Genomic DNA, 23,622 nt, shown 5'->3' with positions numbered 1-23,622 from the left:
GGTTATTCCACATTCTGCCGTCGAGTGGGGGAGGGCCTGGGAGCTGGGTGGCGGGAGCTTCTGTGCTCTGCCCTGACCTCGCAGCGCCGGGGGCGGGGGAGAGAATAGGGAACGAACCCCGTCCCTCCCCCCCCTCCTCCCCGTCCCTGCGGAGCGATGGTCTCGTCCGGAAGCGCGCGGGCGTGGCCTCGGGGAGCCCGCCTGGCCTCCGCCGCTAACAATAGGGACGCGGGGCTGGGGAGCCGCCGGCCCGAGAGACGCGGGGAGCGACGCGGCGGTGAGAGGGGAAGCCTAGGCCGGGGCCGGAGGGGGGAGCCGAACGGCGGTGGGGGCGGGGCGGAGAGCACGCGGCTCTGGGGGCGGAGGGTCGCTCCCCCCCCCCCCGGGACCGCTGCTCGCGCGGGGGGGACGCGCCCGGAGGGTGTGAAGTTTCCAGGCGCCGGGGCCGGGACAGTCTCTGTCCTGGGCGCCCCCCACCCCCGGCAGCCTCCTTGAGCTCGGGCGCTGCCGGGGGGGGGGGGGCAGAGCCGTAGGAAATGTTTTGCTGTTGCCTCGTGTCTGGCCGGGGCGTCGCGATCTAGACAAACTTCTCTCGCTTCGTTCATAGCGAGTTAGTGTCACGGAGCGAATAGCGCCCAAAGAAGCCGCCCAGGGTTGATTAAGTTACTTGAACACATAAGACGCGAAAAGGGAGCGATCGCTCCTATTGCGGGCAGAACTTACACTCCGATTCATTCAGTGAAAGTATGGCAGAGCTGAGTTTTTAAAGCCTTTACTTTCATTCGTGCCTCTGCCTCCAGAAGTCAAGCCCGCTTTCAGGAGCCATGTCCTTATTGTCAATTCCTGTCGAAAATGTGGCTGCATTGCGTATAATGTGCATTTTGTTATCTTGACAAGAAATACAGGATACATCTTTTTTTTTTTTTTTTTTTTGCTTCTTCGCGTTGATAGAAAGGATAGTACATGTTATGAAATAACGTTACCATCGTTGCCTTTCTCCTAGGGGCACTATGAATGAGGAGCAGTTTGTTAATATTGACTTAAACGATGATAATGTTTGCAGCGTGTGTAAACTGGGAACAGAAAAAGAAACGCTTTCGTTTTGCCACGTCTGTTTTGAGCTTAACATTGAAGGTAAGAAGTCAGTGCTGTTTAGCTCAATACCACACTTTGTTCTAAATATTCCAATATGCCTTGCATTGAATTAGAGGAAAAAAAGGTTCTAAAAGAACATTTTAAAAAGGAACGTGATGGTGGCTTGAAGCTAGTGAGAGAAACTCTATAAAATGGTTAGTCTTTAAGGTGCCACTGGACTCCTTGTTGTTCCTAAATAGTTGTTGGTTCATAATTCCATTGGTGCATAAGTAGTTCTTATCAGCCAATTAGTAGGTGTAATGCATAATGTTAACACTATTTCTATATAATTGTATGGGCATTCTGTCTCAAGGCTTCAAAATCTTTATATTTAAAGTAGCTTTGCCATTCTAAATAGCTTCTTCCTGGGTAGGTGACTTTGTCTTTCATGTTTCAGTTTTTATTTATGTACTATAACAATCAGCTTGCCTGGGTTTTTGGATAAACAATTAAAATTCATAACACAATTTCTCTTGGTATTTTGAAAAGCATTTCCTGTAATTAGATACTATTTATTGCTACAAGTTATTTGGAAAACATGATTTGTGTTGTGAAAGCAAGTAGTCCTGTGACACCTTAGACTAACAAATATTGGTATCGTGGTAACCCTTGACGTTTCGAGATATAGGTGGTCACCTATGCTGATATGTTCTTCTCTTTTATTTTCTTTGATTCCTATCCTTTAGCTCAGCAGCAGTAGTGATTGGGGTGAATTAAGGTTTTCCACTGCTTTGTATCTTTGGTCGTCTTCAAACCTTTTTGTTGTTTGTTCACAAACTTTTTGTTGTTTGTTCACTGTGTCTATCCAAAACCTCTTTAGTTGTCTTCTGTTTTTAGGACCTTGCCCTCTAGTATGTATCGCCATATTTGTTATCCTTTCCAAGTTCATTGCTGACAATAGTATTTTGTCGATCTTCTGCATTAGAAACGTATTTCAAAAGACAATCTGTGCGTGGAAGAGATTTACAATCAATCTAACATAATTACATAATTGTTAGATTGTAAAGTGTAAGCACAACACATTTCCTGATAGATTAAAATATCAGTCTTCATAGGAATAAGTCCCAAATATTGAGGGCCGGGACAATGCCTACAGCTTCAAGAATTCACCCAAATGAATATTTTTGTGGGATTAAACAGCCTTGTTTTAAAATGTCAAGTTTTTTGCTTTCTTACTCTTCTGGGTATGAATAAATTACACACCAAAAGAGAATGCTGCAAATTAGAACTCTTCTGTTTTATTGCAGCATAAATGCTTTGTAGTATCACCTTGCTGCCAGACTCAGACAGCAAAAGTAATCCAGCTTGATAGATCTACCCATCCCAGGTATAATTGTCTAGCAGTCGTGTCCCCCAGACTATGTTTACATTAGGAGTGCTTTATTGGCCTATGAGCGCCAATATTCAAGGCTGGTGAAGTGCTGTTGGTGTTGACAAAGGTGCATTTAGTACCTGTATAATAAAACTTATGTAACACGTGCTATGCCTGGAAAAAGTGATTGCAACAAAATGCATTTATTTTTGGTAATTGTGAATAGTATTAGAGGTATTCAGATAGCTGCACAAAAGTCTTTGTTAAATATTAAGATAGGTATTTCTTAAAACTTGTTGAAAAACATATGTTAAGATATTCTTTGTTTAAAGTAAATGTGTTGTGTTTTGGTTCATATATTTATCCACCTGGAAATACTTATTGAACCATGGGGTGCCCTTATCACCATAGAATCTGAGAACTTCATAACTACAGTCTGTTGACCTCACTACATCTGTATGTATTTGGAAAGTACTCTACATATTACAGATAGGAAACTGAGTCATAAACTAAAATAAGTGACTTTTCTGAAGTTTCACTGAAAGTCTGAGGCTGAGCCAAGAGATGAATACTGGTATCCTGAGTCCCAGTCCTGTGCCCTTTTTATCTTGAAGTGATATCAAGTGACTTTCACTACCAGTTCTTTAACACTTGACTTACAGAACAGTTGACCGTTTGGCATGTAGATAGGCAGTAATGGTCTTCAGTTATTCAAGACTTGGAATAGAAACACATCAGGTAATCCACACATTTTTGTACAACAAAATGCATCAGGAATTTTCTTACTGGCTTTACATTTCTATCATGCTGTCAGTCACTTGAACAAGAAATCACTTATTACTTGTAATTGCTAATTTTCTTGCACTGAATAATTACAGGCTATGAAATGAAGTATGCCAAATGTCATGCCTGTTTAAAATTTATAGCTGCTTTTTTTTTTTTTTTTTATTTGAACTGGTTGACATTAAGCACTCAAACTTGCAAATGCTTAGTTTTACTAGGGTTTTTTTCTGTTTGAGTGATAGCTGTTCAGCATGAGAAGTAAGCATTCATACAGTTTTTCAGAAACAGATCTCATAGGTTGGAAAGAGATTTGTTCTAATTTACGATCTTTAGATAAATAGTCTACATATAAACAAACTGTTCCTCCTGTAAATAAGAAGCCATTTGTATTTTAAAATTTTCAATACATGTAACCATGCTTAGCATCTTTCCAAGGTAATGAACATTTCCAGTGCCTATGTTACTGTCAGCTTCCCTGCAACACTTTCTGGAAGTGTGTGGGGTTTTGGTTTTTTTTCCATTTCCCTTGTAGTTCACAAGGGACACAAGCTTTTTCTCTTAACTTGGTCTTCTTTAAGGTCAGAATTCCATTTTCTTCCCTGGGAAGTATTTGACCGACTATTTTTCTAAAACTCTACCAATTCCAGCTATCTTAAATCTCATGCCAATAATTTTTTTTTAAACAATACAAAAACCAGAATAAAGATTGTAGAACTTCAAACATATGTCGATTAAATATTGCAGAAAGTACAGAAAGCTAGGCTGACTTTTTTTAGTTCATGTAAGCCAGGACAGGGGAACTCTTTCTCTCTTCTCCCCCCTCCCCCTCCTCGAGTAAGGGACAGAAAGTCAGTCGGGGTCCACACAAGTGAGACTCTCAAATACCCTCACTGACATAGCCTACAACTAAAGATCAGAAAGACACGCCCCATGTTCCCCTTGCGTACCGGAGCATAGGGCTAGTACATTTTTGTGGGGCCCTCCATGGCTTTTGGGTGAGGCCAAAAATGAGGGGTTCAGTGTGTGGGATGGGGCTGCTGTGAAGCAGGTTTGGAGTGTGGGGTCTGGGTGGGAGGCAGGGTGTAGGAGCAGGCTGGAGAGGGGGAATGGGGTTGGTGAAAGGAGAGGTTCAGGAGTGGTCTGGGTGATGAGGAGGCTACTACTTACCTGGCCCAACTTCCTGGGGGCACACATGGCTCTATGTCCCCTGCTGCTTCCAGGTACCACGCCTCGCTTCTATTGGCCAAGATTACAGCCAGAGTGGCAGGGGGAAAGCCTCCAGGCAGCATTTTAGTGCACGCCATTCCCCAGCTCAGGGAACAGGGAGCAGCAGCTTCTCCCCAGCTTGCCTGACTCAGGCCCCCGAGGCTCAGGGCTCCCCTCTATCTTTCTGATAGAGGCAGCAAGGGGCAGGGCAAGTGACTAGATGACTAGTGTGTTGACTATCCGATAAGCATTTACTTATCGGATAGTCGACTAGTCGTTCACATTCTAATCGGTAGGGATTTTAACCTTTGAGTGAAATATAAATGCATGTTTTTTCTAAACAGTGTTGCTCAATATTTATATTGAGTTAATACCCAAAGGAGCAATGCAGGCTCTGACCATAGAATACGTGCTATATAACGTATATGAAGGAAAGGAGAGTTTTACCACTGACTCTAAGTGGAATCAGGATTTCATCCATGGTTACTTTACTGAAATTTTGTAGGATTCCATTCTTGGCAAGAATGGGCAAAACACAGAAGATACAACCAATGCAAAAATATTGCAGTTGTAGCTTTGATTCTCCTTGTTTCTTTATTCCTACTGATATAATTTCTTTGGCGGGAGAAGGGATATAAAACATGATTATTTAAAGAAAATTTTGGATTAAATTACATCTTTAAACTCTTCTATAGTTGTGCTAAGTATTAAACTCCAGACTTTTCCACTTTAAAATCTTTCACTTTTTGTTCACCTGTCTTAAGCTTTGCTCGGTTAGTGTAGTTCAATTCACTTTTTAGTCCTTAAGCATTAATGTGCACTGTAAAGGAATCTTTGTATCTAAAACTCTTTGTGGAGAAGGAGGTGTATTTAAATTAAAAATGTTATATATATATATATATAAAAAAATATAAAACCTGTTTTTGCAAACTGATAAGAGCCCTGCAAATCTACATATATTTGCCTTGTATCCACTTGCATGGATATTCACAACTCATTTTTGGCTGATGCAGATACAAACTTTGAATCGAGAACCCTGCATATTTGTGGTTATCTGTCGCTCTTTTTTTGGATATACATGTGGATACAGATTTTGTATCTGTGGAGGGCTCTATTGATAGTAGTCTTTTAACAATTAGTTCAAAATAGACTAATTTTTTAAACCATGTAATGTATTAGAGTTCTGCTGAACAATGTCTACAATTTTAAAAGTCAGTCCTGTTAGTGAAGATCTTAACTAGGTATTGGATGTCATCTCTTGTCTCTAACAAGAAGAAAAAACCAATAGCTCAACTACCCCCACAATAGCTTTTTCACAGCTGCAGGAAACATTAGAAGATTTGTGGATTGGAGTGAGCTTCAATGCATTTCCTATTTCTGATTTATCAGGTTTATATTGCTTAAAGTAAGCCAGGAAATCACATGATACATTTCAATGTTACAGACTCTCCCAAATAACTTTGTGCTGGTTCTTGAGTAGTGAGGAAGACTGATTAAACTGTTTTCAGTCTTACCCATTAGCCAGTCTAGACCTTTAATTTTAATGGAAACCTTTCATGATCTGAGTTGCTCCCATCCAGACACACTAGTTAGGAGACTGCTTTATTACTGAGCACTGCTATATAAGCACATGCAGAGGTCAGAGAAGTAAAGAGTTTAGACTTTCAAGTAAAGGATTCTTCCAGCATTTTTCCTCCAAGAGTTGGATATCTTTGTTTTTATCTTAAAAACAAAAAAGATTTAGTTGTATTGGTTATATTCTTTTCTATTACAACAGAATACAAAGTGTACAGTGCTCTCCGTATTTTTTATTACAAATATTTGCATTGTAAATGATTTTTAAAAAACGTTTCAAAAATTGCCTTATGCACTTCCACAATAAACAGATTGACTATAGCACTTATAATTTACAAACAGACTTTTTATTACATAATTGCATCAGAAAACACAACAGTGGAAAACTTCAGAGGCTGCAAGTCCACTCAGTCCCCCTTTTTGTTCAGCCAACTGCTAAGACAAACAAGTCTGTTTACTTTTACATGAGATAATGCTGCCTGATTCTTGTTTACAGTATAACCTGAAAGTGAGAACAGGTATTTGCATAGCACCTTTATAGTTGGCATTGCAAGGTATTTACATGCGGGGAATGCTGGACATACATATTCCTCTTTATACATTGGCCACCATTCTAGATGACATGTTTCCATACTGATGATGCTCATGTAAAAAAGTAATACATTATTAAATATGTGACTGATCTTCTTAAGGGGAAACTGTATATTGCTATTAGCCAGTATGGGTAAGGAATTATGTCCCTAGCCTCTTTGTCAGAGGGTAGAGATGGATGGCAGGAGAGAGATCACTTGATCAATACCTGTTCGATTCACTCCCTCTGGGGCAACTGGCATTGGCCACTGTCAGCAGAGAGGGTAATGGGCTGGATGGACCTTCAGTCTGACCCAGTATGGCCATTCTTATATTCTTACGTATGTGTCCTGTACTGTTACCTGCATTATGCCATATATTTCATGTTAAAGCAGTCTTGGATGATGTTCCAGTACATGTTCATTTTAAGAACACTTTCACAGTAGGGATGTAAAATCTCGTTTGGTTAATTGGTTAAGCAAACATAATTGGGGGTAACAAGGGTCACTCCTCCTCCTCCTTCTCCCTCCGTCTGCCCCCACCCTCTGTTGAAGGCAAGAGCTGCTCCAGCAAACTTTAATATTTGCACATAATGGCTGATATTGTTCATTTAATGTGTGAATGAACATTTTTAAAAGATTAATATAAAGCTTTATGAAGCTATTATAGCAAACTTAAAATATTCAAGGTACAAAGTTTACTAGCAGTCTATATGTAATGTGCCTGTTTTGGTACCAGTAAATCTTGATTACACGTTAAGTGCTTCATGCTAGAAAAACTTAAATTGGGTCACACAACCAGTAACTATTCAATATATAAATAGAAGCAATTAGCAATATACAGTAAAACCTGTGTTATCCAGCACCCTCGGGGATTAGGGAGTTCTGGTTATCTAAAAATTCCAGTTATCTGAGGTTCCCATCAACCTAGGAAAAACCAAGAGCTAATAATAGTAAAACTCAAGTTTTTAATATCGGTAGTTTTGTAGTGAGGCAGTTGGTCTCATTTCTATTTCGAGTTAAAGATGATTAGTACTTCTTAAATAAAAAATTGTTAAGCCAATCATGGTAAACCAAGCCAGGCCTGTGTGCCTGAAGATGTGACAGTATTGTGGCTGGGGGCAATGCGGGTTAACAGTTTTCTGGTTAAGAGTGCTGGATAACAAAGGTTTCATTGTACAGTCCTCAAATAAGTACAAGTGGAAGCCAGTAGTTTTATAGCCTCAGAATTTTGCTGTTAAGTTGCAGTGTATCATCAATTTGACATTTTCACATTAGTTGTGAATGGTTGATTAGTATTAATTTGGACCACAGATCTTTTTCCATCTATGCAGGAGAATCCTGTGGAGTCGTCCATGGCTGTGTATTCCTGAACATCAGATTTTTCTCCCTGACTGTTGATTGATTAATCAGCCAGACTGATTGTATTTTGTCTGGTGAACATTCTTCTGGTACAAACACTTTTGTAATTTAGATATAATAAATACTCCTAACATCAGATAAGAAATGATACATGCATACAAATAGGATGATAATCAGTACATCAGAACTTTGCCAGTGGTACCTCACATGAGCCATCTTGCATAAAATACATCTGCCTTGTTCGTATCTGCCATATTTGTATCATAAGCTTATCTCTGAAAAATAGAGGCGTAATGCCACACGTCAAATACTGAGGTCAGTGATTACTACTTTGGCACTGCAGTCTCTTCTAGAGTATACCAGGTTCTTCAGCATTCAGGACAAATTGATACTGTATTTAACTGAAGCTGAAGTGGACACTTAAGGTATGGCTACACTGTGTGGTTTTTTCCTCGAAGGTATGCAAATCGCACTCGCAGTTGCATATCTTCCAGGGGTTTTTCCGGAAGAAGATTTTCCGATATTTGGCCCATCTACGCAGGACCAAATGTCAGGGGGGAAAAAACCTCTTTTGGAAGCTCCTTTATTCCTCGTAAAACGAGGTGTACCGGGAGCTTCCGAAAGAGGAGGGTTTTCCAACATTTGGCCCTGTGTAGATGGGCCAAATACTGGAAAATCATGTTTGGGGAGGGAGGAGGGGGGGACGGAACCAGAAGAAGATATGCAAATTGCACTCGCATTTGCATACCTTCGAGGGGGAAAAACCCCACAGTATAGCTGGACCCTTAGTGAAAAAAGCCTCAAGGATTCACAATGTCTTTTGAATTGTGCCCCACATTAGCAAATACTTCCCCCAGACTTCAAGGATGATACTGCCTGGTCGAAGAAGTCACAACTCTACTCATTTGCCTGACTGCCCCCTGATGTACAGGTGTGTGGCGAGAGTCCTCCAAGGCAAAGTTGTGGGATTCCAGAATAGGGAGTCACTCACAGCAGAAATGTATGGGGTGGAGGGTGAGTTTTTCATTTGATAGTGGGATGCAGAACCTAAAGCAGGGGCAGGCAATATTTTTTGAAGGGGGTCCACTTCACACATTTTGGAAGTGGTTGAGGGCTGCCATGGAAGGGGCTGGGCCTTGGGCAGAAGGGGCGGGGTTGAGAGCTAGCTAACCCCAAGCTTTACTTCTGCCTCTTAAGTTCTGGCCAATGGAAGGGACCAAGAGCAGACAGGAGGGTGCTGGGGCTAGCCTCCTCCCAGAGTTGTCTGGGGTGGAGGGTTAGAATTCATACACAGGGGCTTGCAGATTATGGCTTGCACTCCTTATAATAGCAGCTAGATTTTTAGATGTCTCACTACACCACTCACCCCCAGCTGAGGATATCTGAGATTTTTATCCGAGTCACTAAAGTAAACAGCTGTACTCTGAAAAATGCCATGGGTTTTTAATGGACATGAGTGACTAGGACTACTCCTGCCAATCTGAAAGTTACCTATTGCAGAACAGTGCCAACTAACATGCTGAGCCAGTGGTTCAGTAATGATGTGAAGAGAATACCACCTTACTGAATGGCCTGTGAAGCACTTTAACTGTTCCTTGGAGATCTTCTGTCTAATTAATTAAGGGCAGTCCAGTGATGTGTAAATACTGCTTTGCAGTCTCATAGATTATGTCCAGTTTCAATCTTGTTCTCTGGACTGGGAAAATAGTAGAAGGAATCTGCACACTTGGCTGTAGAGGGTGGGATTTCTGGCAATAAACAAACCCTCCACAATTGGGTGTTTTCTGTGTCTGTAAGGACTCAGCTCATTCGTTAAAAAGATTGATTGGTACCTCCAGGGTGGAAAGGTACACTGGGAAGAGAGGAAATTTTCAGGGTTGCTACAGGGTAAGAACTCTTGATGTAGAGTAACTTACTAATAATGGTGCAAAGCCAGGAACAGGGATAAGCAAGGAAAAATAAATTTGTGAAATATTTTACATTTAAGATGCAAAAATGAAGTAATGGTTGGTTCAAGTTGTGTTAGACATAAACTGGGGTTTTTAAACTTCATTGTACCGTGACTGCCTTCTGACAACAAAAATGCTTCATGCCTCCTGGAAGGGAACCAAAGCCTGAATCTGGGTTTGAAGATAAGGGGTGAAAACCTGAGCCCCACCACTCTGGAAAGAGGAGGAGCCAAAGCTGAAGTCCAAAGGCTTCGCCCAGGCTCTTGGGGTTTGGCTTCAGTCCAGGGCAGAGAGGCTCAGAATTCAGCCCTGGGTGCTAGTAAGTCCATCTCTGGCAATCCCATGTAAATAGTCATGACCTACTTTGGGGTCCAGAACCACTGGCTTAGCCTATACTATAAACTTGCAGTATTCATCTGATGTACTTTTACTATTCTGTGAATTTATAGGATTAAACTGCTGAGTTGGGTGTACTGCTAACCTTGCCTGTTTCCAGTAAAAACTTGTGACATTGTATACAGTCTTACCAGAGATTGAATGAGTCATTTTCCATGGATTTGAATAGGCTTGTGAAACTATTAAATATTACTTGCTGCTTCTCCTAGTAAGAGTTTTAAACTAATTCATCCTAATATGATTGGATATGATGCCATTTTTATCTTTCTCCCTTTATTATTGTCTAAGTAACTACTGTTGAGTGAACAACAAAGTAGATTCTGTAGTTTCCACAGTACGTTATGGCATTATATATGTGAATTGGGAAGATTGTTCCAGTTATAACTACCATCTGCTTTCCTACAGTTTAGTTGGGTTTCAAGCAGAACAGCATAAATGCTGTCTCCAGGCTACTAGAATCTCTGGCTCATCTTGTGGTAGATTATCTTATATTTTAAGTAATACAGCTCCTGTCTCATCACATTTTGTTTGTGTGCAGACTTAACACATTTCTATTCTACCTATATGAAACATATTAACAGTAACTGGAACTCTTCCCTGTTGTTACATTATTATTTGGAGTTCATGAGCTATACTTAACTACAAATATGGTAATGTTGAAGTTTATTTAACCATACCATAAAGTTTGTGGGAATATATGTTGAGAAGGTGCCAATCAAATAAACCACCACCATCTCTTTATATAAAACCTATGGGTTCTTGTGATTTCTTGGGTTCTTGCCTTTGCCCTACAAGATACAAATCACATAACAGAAAAACAAATGCACAATAGGAGATGTCTTGTTGATATGAATATGTTGCATATATGAAAAAATGCTTAGAAAAGCTTTTATGCTCGTCTACACTAATATTTGCTATCTGTTTTATGCATGGAAGGTAGGTGAAAGTCTGACTCTATACAGTGTGCCAACTTTTGGGAATACAGGATAGCAGTGATTGTTTTTTCCTTTTCTAGTTAATCTCTCTATGCTATAGGAGCATTTAATTTTTTCTGACTAATAAGAAATTGACAGCACATACATTGCTATGGCAAGAAAGTGCCCTTTAGAATTTATTTGGGCCTAACAGGTCCTGTCCTTGTAATACATCTGCCCTTGGACAAGCAGAAATGCATAGCTTCTAATGATGTGTGGATGTAAAAATAAATGTGTAAGTTTTGGAGGAGGATTTAAGGACTTGTATTCTGCTGCCATGGATGTCATAGATAGGACTAGATCCCCAGGGAAGACAAAAGCAGACCAGTTAAGTGACTGAAGCGTCTCAGAAGCTGTGGGACAGAAGGGAAAAGCGCCACAAGCTCTTAAACCCACCTGATTGGCCAGGTAGTAAGGATTAGGTGCTCCAAACTATTGAGTTATTAGGATGGCAACATAGATGTCCCAGCACCGTCCCATTCTATCCAGAAGACAATATAACACAGTTTCCCTCTGTTCCACATTTTTTGTGGATAAGTAACTCCACCCCAAATCCTGAATTAATGGAGGTTGGGAATAGGACTGGCACCAGCACTCTACCTTGCTACTAAAGAGTCTTGTATTCTCTTTCCCTACTTTTCAGTTCGCAGATCAGATCTAAGATCTAAACTGCACCAGTTTAATGATATCTATTTGAAAGCACTTTGTCAGTTAAACTAATTCATTTTAAGTGTGTGGACATCCTTAACGTGATTAACTGGATTACCATTTTCTTAAATTTGTACCTGTAAATTTAATTTTCTGGTGGAGATGAGTGCCAAATTTAGTAGTCTTATAGTAAACATTTTTAATTAAGGAAAATTGCAATACAGCACTTCGTTAACCGGGTTAGTGAGTTTTAGAGCATTCATGTATCTGAAAAGTGGATTTTATGACAAAAGTTCTCTCCTTTCCAGCTACTGATTAAATAAATTGGTGTTCTTAGTTATAAAAGCAATTAGAATTGAAGTCACATTAGAAGGTTGCTGGGATCTGAAGGTAATGGCAGTAGTTTATTCTGTAACGTTAATTTAAATTGATAGAGTGGAAAGACCAAAATTTAGGTAACAGCTACTGTTACCTACTTAAAAGCTTCCTAACAAAATAAAAGGCAACAGAAGTTAAGCAAAAGAGACTGCTGATCACTTAAACTGTGTCAAGAGCAGTGGTTCCCATCCTGTGATCCGCGGACCCCTGATGGTCCGCAATGGTCCTGTAGGGAGTCGATGGAAAGTTTAAAATAGAAATGTACAGAGCCTCTCACAGCCAACATGTCCTTCAGCCTGCATTGTTTCCTGTGGCTTGGGAAGCAGCGCAGGCTGAGAGACATGTAGGCTGCAGGCATAGCTATATTGTTGTGGGGGAGGGGAGCTGTAAAATGTTAATAGATTGAAAAGGGGTCTGTATGCTTGAAAAGGTTGGGAGCTACTGCTCAATAGCACCCTGTTATGTGTTTAGCCCTTACACCTCTTGAATGAATTCAGTCTTACATACTTTGAATTACTATTCTCCCCCACCCCATCCCCTTCTAGGTTAAGCGATCAGAACACCTGCAAACATAGCTGAGAGCTCTTTTCATTTAGAATAGTATCAGACTTAATCTTCACTGTGGTTTGAGATCTGTTACTGCCTAAGATTTAATTTCAGCCATTTTTGTCTTTTTTTCTTTTTCTTTTTTTTTTTAACACACACAACTTTATGGCTTATACCTGTGCGATGACATGGGGTTTGACTGGTAATATTCTTTGTGGTACTTGCTGCAGCATTCTCCCCTTCCCAGAAAATGGGGGGGAAGTGCAAATAGACACCTGTATACATATACCCAAAAAGCATCTATTGGAGATGGCAGCTGCCAACCTAGATTTTTTTTTTAAGACCTCTATCTTGACTTTTATATTCTCAATGAATTTGATCAGATACAACATAGTCTCTTGTTACCAACCCCTTCATGCCATTCTCCTTCCAAGTTCCTTTTGGAAGTAGCATATTTTCTTGAGTGAGGGGCTCCATTCCTATTTGCAGCAGATGTTTAACTGTTCTCCTGTTAGCTGCCTTGTGAGGATTTCTGGGGATCATGGACTTAAGTCTGTCATTAAGAAATTTGAGCAGTTTTAAGAAATTTTATTTTGTTTTCTGGACAGTGACTAGTTCATGTTTGAGACACTTATTTCAGTCCTTGTGTGGACCACATTACACTTTTGTTTTTTAAATTATCTAAATAGATTTGAGACATCCGTTTGGGAGGTATGGGTTTAAAATTCCTGTCATCCATCCTCTTCAGCCCCTGAACAGCCATAGCTAACTTTGTGGGTGGGGAAAGAAATTCATCCTCTTTGGACTAACGGCTTGAAACAAGTGACTATATTATAAGTATTGGTATAAGTCTTTAAACTGAATATTCCATATTACAATTGTCATGCATGGGGTATTAGGCAAAATCTTAATTATTTAGAGACATTGTATACTGAAATTTGCCTCCTTATTCTTAACTTAATGATAAAGCATTTTCTATGCCTTTTGTTCCCCTTTTTTTGAACAAGATATTCAGGGCATCCTTCGTGACTGCTTTGTTGGCTGGTCCTCCTCCCCACCCCCCCAAAAAAAGCAACAGTCTTCATTGTACATTCTGCTTCCTATCCAGATCATTAGATGCTTCTTTTCTGTGTAGCACTGTGGGATAAAGAGAGCCTTAAAATACAGTCAATTTATAATACTTCGTTTAAAAATATGAGACTTGAAGTTTTTATCAGCATAAAATGATAACATCAGCAGCATTTCATTTCATGCTGAAAAGAGGCGGGGGAGGTGGATGATATTGAATCAGTCTCAAGAGTCTATGAAGGCTTTTAAGTAATGTATTCACTGTGACTTTGACTTACAGATCTTTCTATTCCCCGATGGCTTAATGATCCAATGGCTTGCAGCAAAGGCCTATTGCTCTTTGAGTTAAGCAGATTTGTTATTTAAATTATACTGGAAAGCCATGAAAGAGAGAGGAATTGCCTTTCCTTGGTTTACACTAGAAATCTACTGTATATTTGAGCAATTGTCTGTTTCAAGAAGTTCTCCTAAATTGTAAGAGCTAGGACTACCATATTTGTGTTATAGCTTCCTCTTATAACTTAAAACAAGGTAAGGATTTGGTTGTGCTAGGAAAATAGGATGTGCCTGGAATGGGATTGCTTCTCATAAAACCATACAGAGAAAAGACAGAATCACCAGGCCAGGTAAAAGGGGCTGGCTGGTGGTGCACCTCCCACTACTCAGCCACCTTTTAGGAGGAGATTGATGCTCTTCTCTCCCCTCTTTGTATGGGAACATTGCTGGATGTTCCCCTTAATCAGAGATTGAGGAAGAGGACAGTTTGTTGTAGTCCTCACTCTGTTTTGGGGAGTGCAGGAGGCAGATGAACCTGGACCTACTTCAGCTGTGGGGGGACATGCCCCCATTCCCCAGCTGTGCCCACTGGAGCTGCAACAGCCATGGAGATGCACTTCTTACTTGGTCCCAACCTGTTGCAGTGAGAGATGGCTTTCTCTCCAGGCCAGCATGCATACAAAATCTCTCACCCACACCCCAACCCAGAGTAGAGATTTACATGAAACGTGTATTTTCATTTTATTTTCCACAAAACAAAAATTGAGTTAGAACCCAAATAATACTGTGTGTGTGTGTGTGTGTGTGTGTGTGTGTGTGTGTGTGTGTGTGTGTGTATTTCTTTGCCAGTTCCTTTGAAAGTCTTTGTTTTCTAAGACTACTGCAATTCAGTAGTTAAACTAGAGCTCAGGGGGTTCCCCCCCCCCTTCCTATTTGCCGCATCATAGCCAGTGATAGATATGAAAAATGGGAAGATTTGAGAGAAGACCAATGTGTAAATGCTGGGTAGGCTTCTGTCACTGAACCTTACTTAGAAGGTCAGTCTCTCTGTGGCTAGTAGGATTTTCAAGCTAGGGGTCGTGACCCAGTGCTGCATCCTGGAATGTCAGGCACCAGGTCTGGTTGCTGCAGGGTGATCAGGTGACCAGTGGGGATGCTAGGGCAAGCTACCTGCCTGTCCTGCACCATGGACTGCACTGCAACCCAGAAGCAAGCTGGGCAGCAGGCCTGGCTCCTAGGTGCAGTGGGAGGGGAGAGCACACAGGGCTCTGTGCACTGTCTTGACCCCAGTACTAGGTCTGTGATCCCATTGGCTGGGAACTTGCTGCTGGTTGCTTCTGGGGCACAGCCTGGTCTGCAGTACCAGGAAAGGCAGGGAGCCTGCCTTAGCATCCCATCTGCATCATTGACCAGGAGCCACTCAAGGTAAGCCCCTGTTGCCCTAGCCCTGATCACTCCCCAAAGCCAGAGCCCCCTCCTACACTGCAAAGCTCTCATCCTCAGCCCCACCCGGAGCTCTCACACATTCTAGTCCAATTATGTTGGGTCACCGGCATCAACAATTTTCTTCAACTAAGAGAAAGTTTGAATCCTACTGATTTAACCTATGAATCTCCTGTAAGGTGAGAGTGTTGTTCTCGACCCTTCAGACTTCTGCAAAGAGAAAAGGGAGAAGAGTCTCCATTGCTTTTTTTCCCCCTCCCTTGCTTTTTGTTCTTTTGGTTTCTCTTTCCCCTAAACAGTTTCAGTACTACCTGCTTTCCCAAGCTACAATATGAAACAGACACTCTTAAGCAATGTTCTCCAGCCTCTTAGACTCAAGGTCACTTTTTGAATTTGAGAGCAACCCAGGATCTACCTTTCCCCTTCCCCAAACTCTGCCCTACTCACTCCATCCCTCTGCCTCTCCCCTGCCCTGCAAGATGGGGGGGGGGGAGGGTGTAGTTGGGTGCAGTAGGGGACTTTGGGCCGGGGCAGAGTAGTGGAGTGCAAGACGGGGTAGTGGAAGAGAAATGCTGGTCCAGCATAAGTAGGCCGGCTGTACTACTCATGCTACTTCTGGGTTTAATGCTTCAGAGCCATTTAAAGAACCCGTTTGCTGAAGCGTGCAGCACTTACCTTGGGTAGCCTCAGCCTCACCTGGCTCTGGTCACTGCCCCTCTCCGCAGGCAGCGGTGCTTGCAGGTAGGGGCAGTGCATATAGACCTCTTGTGCCCCTCATGCCCCTAAGGCTGCAGGGGCATGCTGGCCACCTCTGGAAGCAGTGTGGGGCCAAAGCTTGCAGGGAGCCTGCCTGAGCAGCACCCCACTCCACCACCAGAGAACGGGTGAGAGTTTCCAGGATCAACTATATTATCATGATTAACTGGTTGGTGCCCACTATTAAGTTTTTCTGCTGTCTACAGAATTAAACTAACCTGAGGTGTTTTCTTTTAATTGTGCTGCAACTTGGCAATCCTCAACTGGCAGTAGAGGCGTTCAGGGTGAAGCTACAGCATTGTTGTGCACTAGTTTCCTGTTTGAAAGTTTATCTTTGCAATTATAAGGGCGGAAGTGAATGTACAGCGCTCAGCCTTTCCATTCATCAAAGATGAACAGGTAATAGAATTTTAACCACAAGGAGGGGGAGAAAATCTTAAGTTTTGTGTAGCTCAAAATCTTGTCTCTTTCAACAGAAGTCTATCCAATAACAGATCCACCTTGCTCTCCAAAACAAAAACAGCAAAGCTAATTCTGTGGTACTTAAGTGTTGTTGCAGCATGTACTTGTGGCCTTTTTGTGCTTATTCAGGCCTTAGTTGTCTTCAGATCCACTTAAATGGAAAACTGCCAATACATTTTGTATGAGAGGCCCAGAAATAATGTATAAAATCACAAAATTAACTTCTGAAATGTTTGCATTTGCTTTGAGTATTAAAGGTATTATGGAATAACACACAATTTACATAATCTTTATCATTTCTGTCTTTACAGGGGTACCAAAGTCCAATCTTCTTCACACAAGATCATTAAGGGGGCACAAGGACTGCTTTGAAAAATTCCATTTAATAGCAAATCAGGACTGCCCACGATCAAAACTCTCCAAAAGTACCTATGCAGAAGTAAAAAGTATCTTGAGCAAAAAAATTAACTGGATTATTCAGTATGCACAAAACAAAGATTTGGATCCTGATTCTGGCAGCACAAAACCTTCTCAACACCAGCTATTCAATTTCAGACATCAGACAGACAGAAAACTGCTTCCACAGTTTGACTCCCAAGTACCCAGGTACTCTGCAAAATGGATAGGTGGAAATTCTGGAAGTGTCTCAAACTGTTCACAGAGTATTTTGGAACACAGAGAATCTACTGATTTCAGATTTGATATGTTGCAAGAAAGAGGAGCTACATTCTGTTGCAAGAGTGTTTTGTGGTCTAGTTGCAGCCAAGCACCAAAGACAGAAAAAGCTAAAAGTGATTCAGATGTCAGTGCCCAAAGACAACATTCCTGTTACAGCAGGGAAGAATGTAAGTAAAGGGGGAATTAAATGGGTATACTTCTGCTTCTTCCTATTTACTGTATACTCTGTAAAGCCAGCCATATGTAATCTCATTCTCCTACATAGCCTTAGTTAATACGTCTAGACTACGGGGAAGATTCAAAAGAGGATATGCAAATTCTGCGGGAACTTCTTGCATATCTTCTTCCAATCTCGCTTTCCTCAAAATATGATGTTTACGTGGCTTTTTGAAAAAGGGAGGGTTTGCTGAAAAAAATGCATCAAGATTACTTTCTCTTTCGAAAGTGAGATCGGAAGAAGATATGCAAATTCCTGCAGATACACAAAGTAGGTCTGGTTCTCTCCACTATTCGTTAGCATGAGGGGATGCTGTTGCAGGGGCATGGTGAACAGAGATCCTGCTTGCTTGATACAACACAGCTGATTACCCTCCCTGCCCTCCCCCAATGGAAGAGTGAGGTACATTGCACTTACGACATTCTGGTGTTTTCTGAGTGATCTGTATTCCTTGCTTTCTGTCGAGGAAAGAGCCCGGCAGGGATCTTGTACATTTCAAAAGAAGAATCGCAGTAGAAGTGGTGTGAGCAGAGACTGCTTCAGTCCCCAGTTGTGCCATCTCCCGCTGTGCCTCTACCTCCCCGGCCTCCTGCAGAGACGGTGCTGAGGTGAACCAGCTTTTAAGCTGGCTTCCTCAAGCACCGGCGCTTGCTCCCCCTCTCCACCCCGCTGCTTCTCTCTGATAGAGGCAGCAAGATGTGGGGGAAGCGACTAGTCTCATCACTAGTTGACTATCCAATAGTCAACTAGTCTCTTGCATCTCTATTCAACCCCTTTGATTTTTGTATCTGCCCTCTACAATGGTTAAGTTTTATTTGTAGCCCTGTTTGTAAACCTTATTTTGCTCTCCCATTCAGTCAGGCACATCTGACCCAATCTTCATTTGTCCCTGCAGTCTCCACACCTGCTGGCTCAATGTCATCTTACTGCCTCCTGTTCTCCCACTAAACCTTCTGGACCTAGGTCTGTAAACCACTCCCACAAGCAGCCCTATGTGCTTGTTCTTCTATCCTTCTACATCCTGTGCCTCCTTATCTGGCCCTGCAAGCAGGACAGTGTGAGGAAGACCGCCTTTGTGTCCTCCTTTTCTGTGGCTGTCTGATTTGGCCCATGAGCCTGGTGCCACGTTAGCACCTAGTAGGCAAAAGGTGCAATTGTAGGAAGCCCTCTCAAGGCTTCCTTTCACCTCCCTGACAATTACATTATTCTGTGTGGAGGGGGAGGGAAGTTTTGGGGCATATTAATTCTGTGCTTGGGCGATGACCCAGAGTTCCCCTTGGACTAAAATTTGAAGCTGTCGGTAACTGACTGAAAGGAATCTTCTCCCTTGTCCAGAGACTCCTGACTGTTGTGCAATCCTCCTTTCCCCCTTCATGCTCTCTTCCCCCTGCACACACACACTTCCCACTGGCTACTAGAGTAAAGTGAAGCTCCAGTACTCCATCTTCCCACGCTTTTTTTTTCTTTGTCCTAGACTTCCAAAACTCCAGTCATCTGAAGAAGTGGGCTGTACCCACAAAAGCTCATTATACCATCTACATCTTTTGTTAGTCTATAAAGTGTTACCAGACTATTTGTTGTTTTTTCAGTTTATTTGTACAGACTAACTTGGCTACCCCTTGAAGCTTCTTTCCGTTTATGGGTTTTCTTTGCCTGTGAGGAACACAATAGTTGTATCTGCTACTCATTGTAACTGAATGCTGCTGCTATCACCAGAGAGTTGATTTCAGTCATTAAAAATGAGACAAGAATAAAATCCTCTTAATGCTCAGGCAATTTTATTCAGCCTAGGTTGATTTTTAACTTTGACTTACTTAAATTCTAGCGCTTGTTTGATCTTCTGAACAAGAACTCAGTAAATTGGTGCAGTGTGGTAAATCCTGGTGCAGCTGCTCATGGCTATACCAAGTTGCAGCACAGTAGAAGCTTACCAAAATTTTCAAGTGTTTGCTGCTTCTATTCAGACACCTTATGGGGCTCTGTTCTAATGACCAGGATTGTCACTTTGAGGCCTCAGTCTATACTGTGATTTGTCGACCTGCATTACACAACTTCAGCTATGTGAATAACATAGCTGAAGTCAACATACCTAGGTCTGCTTACCTATGATGGCATGGTAAGTTGACCAGCTGATGCTGTCTTGTTTGCTCATTTGATGAAAGAGCTCTTTCAGTCACATTGATACCCCCGCTCCCCACTGGCACCAATCACTGTCTATGAGGCTTTCAGCGGTTCCCAATCTTTTCCAGATGGGGACCCATTTTGACAATTCAGGAGGACTTGGTGACCCATGGCAATTCAAAAACAGGGGGAAAGTGGGGGAGAGGAGGAGGCGGAGGCGCAGAGCCACCTGGGAAGACAGTTGGCGACCCTTTTGAAATGTGATGGTGACTCATATTTGGGTCTTGACCCATAGGTTGGGAAACCCTGCTTAATGAAGACATTCCCTTACTCTGCTGCCTGGGAAATCTGAGCAGCAGCAGATCCTCCCCAGTCTGCTCTGCACTTGTGACAACATAAGGCTTGAGAGTAGTTGTGTGTGTGGGGGGGGTTGTCAGAAATTTACTAAGCTTTGTCCAAACTCTCCTTCCAATTGGAGCTGGGTTTGGCAGCACTGGTTTGTGGTTTTTTTGTTCGTTTGTTTTTGTTTTTAAATCCTTTCCTTTGTTTTTCCCCCATGTCCCTCCTTCCCTATGTAGCTTGACTTCCTGCAGAAAAGACACTCAAAATAATCATATTAACTACCAGCAATTTTCTGCAAGTTGGGCAGAAAATAGGAAACGGATAGCCTTCTGGAGCTTTTTTTTTTTTTTTTTTTTTTTTTTGGTGCTTCAGAGAACTGTAGGGTGATAAGAGTTTCTTTAATACATGTGGAATTTGAGCAAAAAAAAGACTTGGTTCTGTTCTGAGTTCCTGAAGATTGAAAAATGTTGCAATTGGGCTATTTGTGTACATCATAGGCCAACATCTCTCTTGAGAGACAACAGATGTTTTCTACCCTGAAGGTGTCATGACCAAGAAGCTTTTTCTGCAGAGTCACAAACTTCATAGCACTTCCTGTTCATGCGGCCACTCATTAAAAGTGAACATAAGCATCTAATTGTGGAGGCTTCTTAATGGAAGAGAACTGTTTTTTCTCAGTGGGGAGGCATGGGGGATGTTAATGTCACCCTGTAGTTGGACTGTATATACATTCTTGCAGCTTTAATTTTGGCACTTCCTAACATTGAATGCTTAACTCTTCAACTTTTAGTTCAGTATTTCTTTTTGTATGAAATACATGTTTGTCTTAGTGGCACATTTATCATGTTTCAGAGTCTTAAACATTGCTGCTGCTAATTAACATTAACACTGCTGTTAGTATCAGAGTGGTAGCCATATTAGTCTGAATCCGCAAAAGCGGCGAGGAGTCCTGTGGCACCTTACAGACTAACCGAAATGTTGGAGCATATGCTCTCGTGGGCAAAGTTGGGTCTTTGCCCATGAAAGCTTATGCTCCAACACTTCGGTTAGTCTATAAGGTGCCACAGGACTCCTCACTGCTATTTAGTATTAAGGGTCCAAATAAAAAAAAAAACTTGAGGAATAGGAATATTCATTAATGCTTTTTTTTTAAGTGTTATACATGGTTTTTGTGATGGGTATTTTTTTTTCATGTTGCAGTGAATATGATGACTCTTGAAGAAGTAGAGCAACTGAATGAAAAACTCCTCAAGCAAATCCAGGGTGAGATCATTGTTAAACTTTAGTTATAGTGCAGAAACCCTAGGTTTTCTTAAATGATAAAGATTTGTAGTTTGTGAAGCTTAATTTTCAGAGCAGAGAAATACTGACTTTTTTTAATGCACTTATCCCCTGCTAAAAGCTCACTAAACCCAGAAGATGTGCTATTTCATTTGCTATAAGATATTTGTGTAAAAGTTCGAACTATATTTTAAAGTAGCAAGCCCATCTAGCTTAACTTTAAATAAATTTACAGATGAGTTAAATGGTATTCTTTTAAGCATCTCACTAATGGAGGTTGTATACCAAGAAGTATTGCAACTAAAAATATTTGAATGCTCTCCCATTTCATATATTTGCCTTTGTGCACATGTAAAACATCACACTCAAGTTTATCAAAATCAAGTTTAAGACTTCGTTTTCAAGCAATGATTTTTAAACTAGACTGTTCCTTTAAATTGCATATTGAGCTGATATTAACCTTTTTGCAGATGTTTTTGAGGAACTGACTCGGCAAGTGCAAGAAAAGGATTCTTTGGCCTCAGAACTCAATGTCCGCCATATTGCTATTGAGCAGCTGCTTAAGAACTGTTCCAAATTGCCATGTCTACAGATGGGAAGAGCAGGAATGAAATCACATGTCCCCATATAAATGGGATGAAGCTCCTACTAGTATTAATTAGGGATATTAGCAAACCTTAATTTTTGTAAATGTTCAGCAGTTACAAGTTTACATGCCGGATGGGGGGGGGGAGGGTGGTGCAGGCTGGAGCCGGTGCTTGTGAGCAGCCAGCTTTGAAGTCAGCTTCCCTCATGTACCGCCCCCCGCCCCCCCTGCTGTTGCCTCTATCTCCATGCTAGCCCAAGGGCACCTGTTCCTGTCCCTGCCTTGCTGCCTCTCATAGAGGCAGCAAAGATGGGAGGGGTGTGTGTTCATGTCATAGTTAGGATTAACTGATAAGACCAGGTGTATCAGTCAATCATATAAATGACTACATGCTAACATCCCTAGTATTAACTTAACAGTTTCATTACATAAACTCATTACGTGCATAGACTTCTAGGAGCTTTGGGGGAGATTATTTTTTTTCCCTTCAAAATTAGATTCCAAAAGCTGTTACATACAACTGGTTTTATTTTAAAAATGCAAGTGTTTAAATATTAAGATCGGAGGGGAAGTAGTTCACTCTGGAAGTAGTTTTTCATGCACAATTGGCAGTGTCCCCTGAAGCAGGTGTCATGTCCTAGTGATACTGACAAGTGTTGAATAACAAAGAACAACCTGATGCCTGTAAATCTACCCGATTTAAAAAAAAAATCCAGAGCTTTACAAGAGCAGTGTTCATGAAATTTCTTATTTATTATGAGCAATATTTTATTATTGAAATTTTATAATGAATAAAAGTTACTATTTTAGGTACTTTTTCAGATCTCTTTATAAAATGTTTGAATGATTCTGTGTAACATTTATGCCTGGTGTATGTTATCTCTTATTATGCAGATGTTTTTAAAATCTGCTTTCTAAAGATCAGTTTATTTCCCATAAAATTTGTGATGGTGCATCACGTTTAGCAACTTTATACTTGAAGTTGATTTCATCAGGCATAGATTGCATCTTCTGGTAGAATAAACTGAAGCACAGCACCTCTTTTGAAAGTCCATATTTTGGTTTTAGTGTATGGAGTTGGTTTTGTATGTGTGAAATATTTTTGATGCTTAATAAAGATATATGACTTCAAAGAAACTAAATAAACCTGTAATACCTCATTAACTGTCTCAATACTAGTGTTTTAAAATATAATAGGAAATGGTTATAGGTGGTGGTATTTCTTCTTGGGCTAGATTCTCCTAGATATGCATACATTAGCCTCCCATTAATTTCAATGGGAGATAGCTGGTCAAATCTTTGGTCTGACTATTTGGCTCAGTATCTGGTTTTCTGACAGTTGTGGCCAATGTCAGGCACCCTTGAGGGAATTAACAGAATGAGTAATCAAGTGATCCATCCCATGTTGCCCATTCCCAATCCTAACAGAGGCTAGGGACCCCATCCGTGCCCATCCTGGCTAATAGCTATTGATGGTCCTATCCTCCATTTATGTAGTTCTTTTTTGAACCTTTTAAAGTCCTGGCCTTCGCAGTATCCTCTGGCAGGGAGTTCCACTGG

At 41.3% G+C, this 23,622-nt stretch overlaps 1 protein-coding gene across 1 annotated transcript; it reads left to right on the top strand.

The window, feature by feature from the left end:
* The first annotated feature begins 56 nt into the window (after positions 1-56).
* On the top strand, positions 57-23,222 carry C1H21orf91 (chromosome 1 C21orf91 homolog). Its single transcript, XM_075910025.2, has 5 exons — positions 57-277; positions 1,004-1,134; positions 17,149-17,682; positions 21,396-21,458; positions 21,947-23,222. The coding sequence occupies exons 2-5, from the start codon at positions 1,011-1,013 to the stop codon at positions 22,105-22,107; spliced, it is 882 nt and encodes a 293-aa protein (XP_075766140.2). The 5' UTR covers positions 57-277; positions 1,004-1,010; the 3' UTR covers positions 22,108-23,222.
* Positions 23,223-23,622: the final 400 nt, after the last annotated feature.

The sequence above is a fragment of the Pelodiscus sinensis genome, chromosome 1, assembly GCF_052426305.1.
Source record: "Pelodiscus sinensis isolate ZL-2025 chromosome 1, ASM5242630v1, whole genome shotgun sequence".
NCBI classification, from domain to species: Eukaryota; Metazoa; Chordata; order Testudines; family Trionychidae; genus Pelodiscus; species Pelodiscus sinensis.
The sequence above is the reverse complement of the archived record's forward strand: the minus strand, read 5'-3'. Positions and strand labels throughout refer to the sequence as shown.

Excerpts from the sequence above, each read along its gene's own strand:
- C1H21orf91 (XM_075910025.2), top strand. The coding sequence starts at position 1,011 with ATGAATGAGGAGCAGTTTGTTAATATTGACTTAAACGATGATAATGTT. Across the intron at positions 1,135-17,148 it reads TTTTGAGCTTAACATTGAAG|GGGTACCAAAGTCCAATCTT; the intron begins GTAAGAAGTCAG and ends CTGTCTTTACAG. Across the intron at positions 17,683-21,395 it reads CTGTTACAGCAGGGAAGAAT|TGAATATGATGACTCTTGAA; the intron begins GTAAGTAAAGGG and ends TTCATGTTGCAG.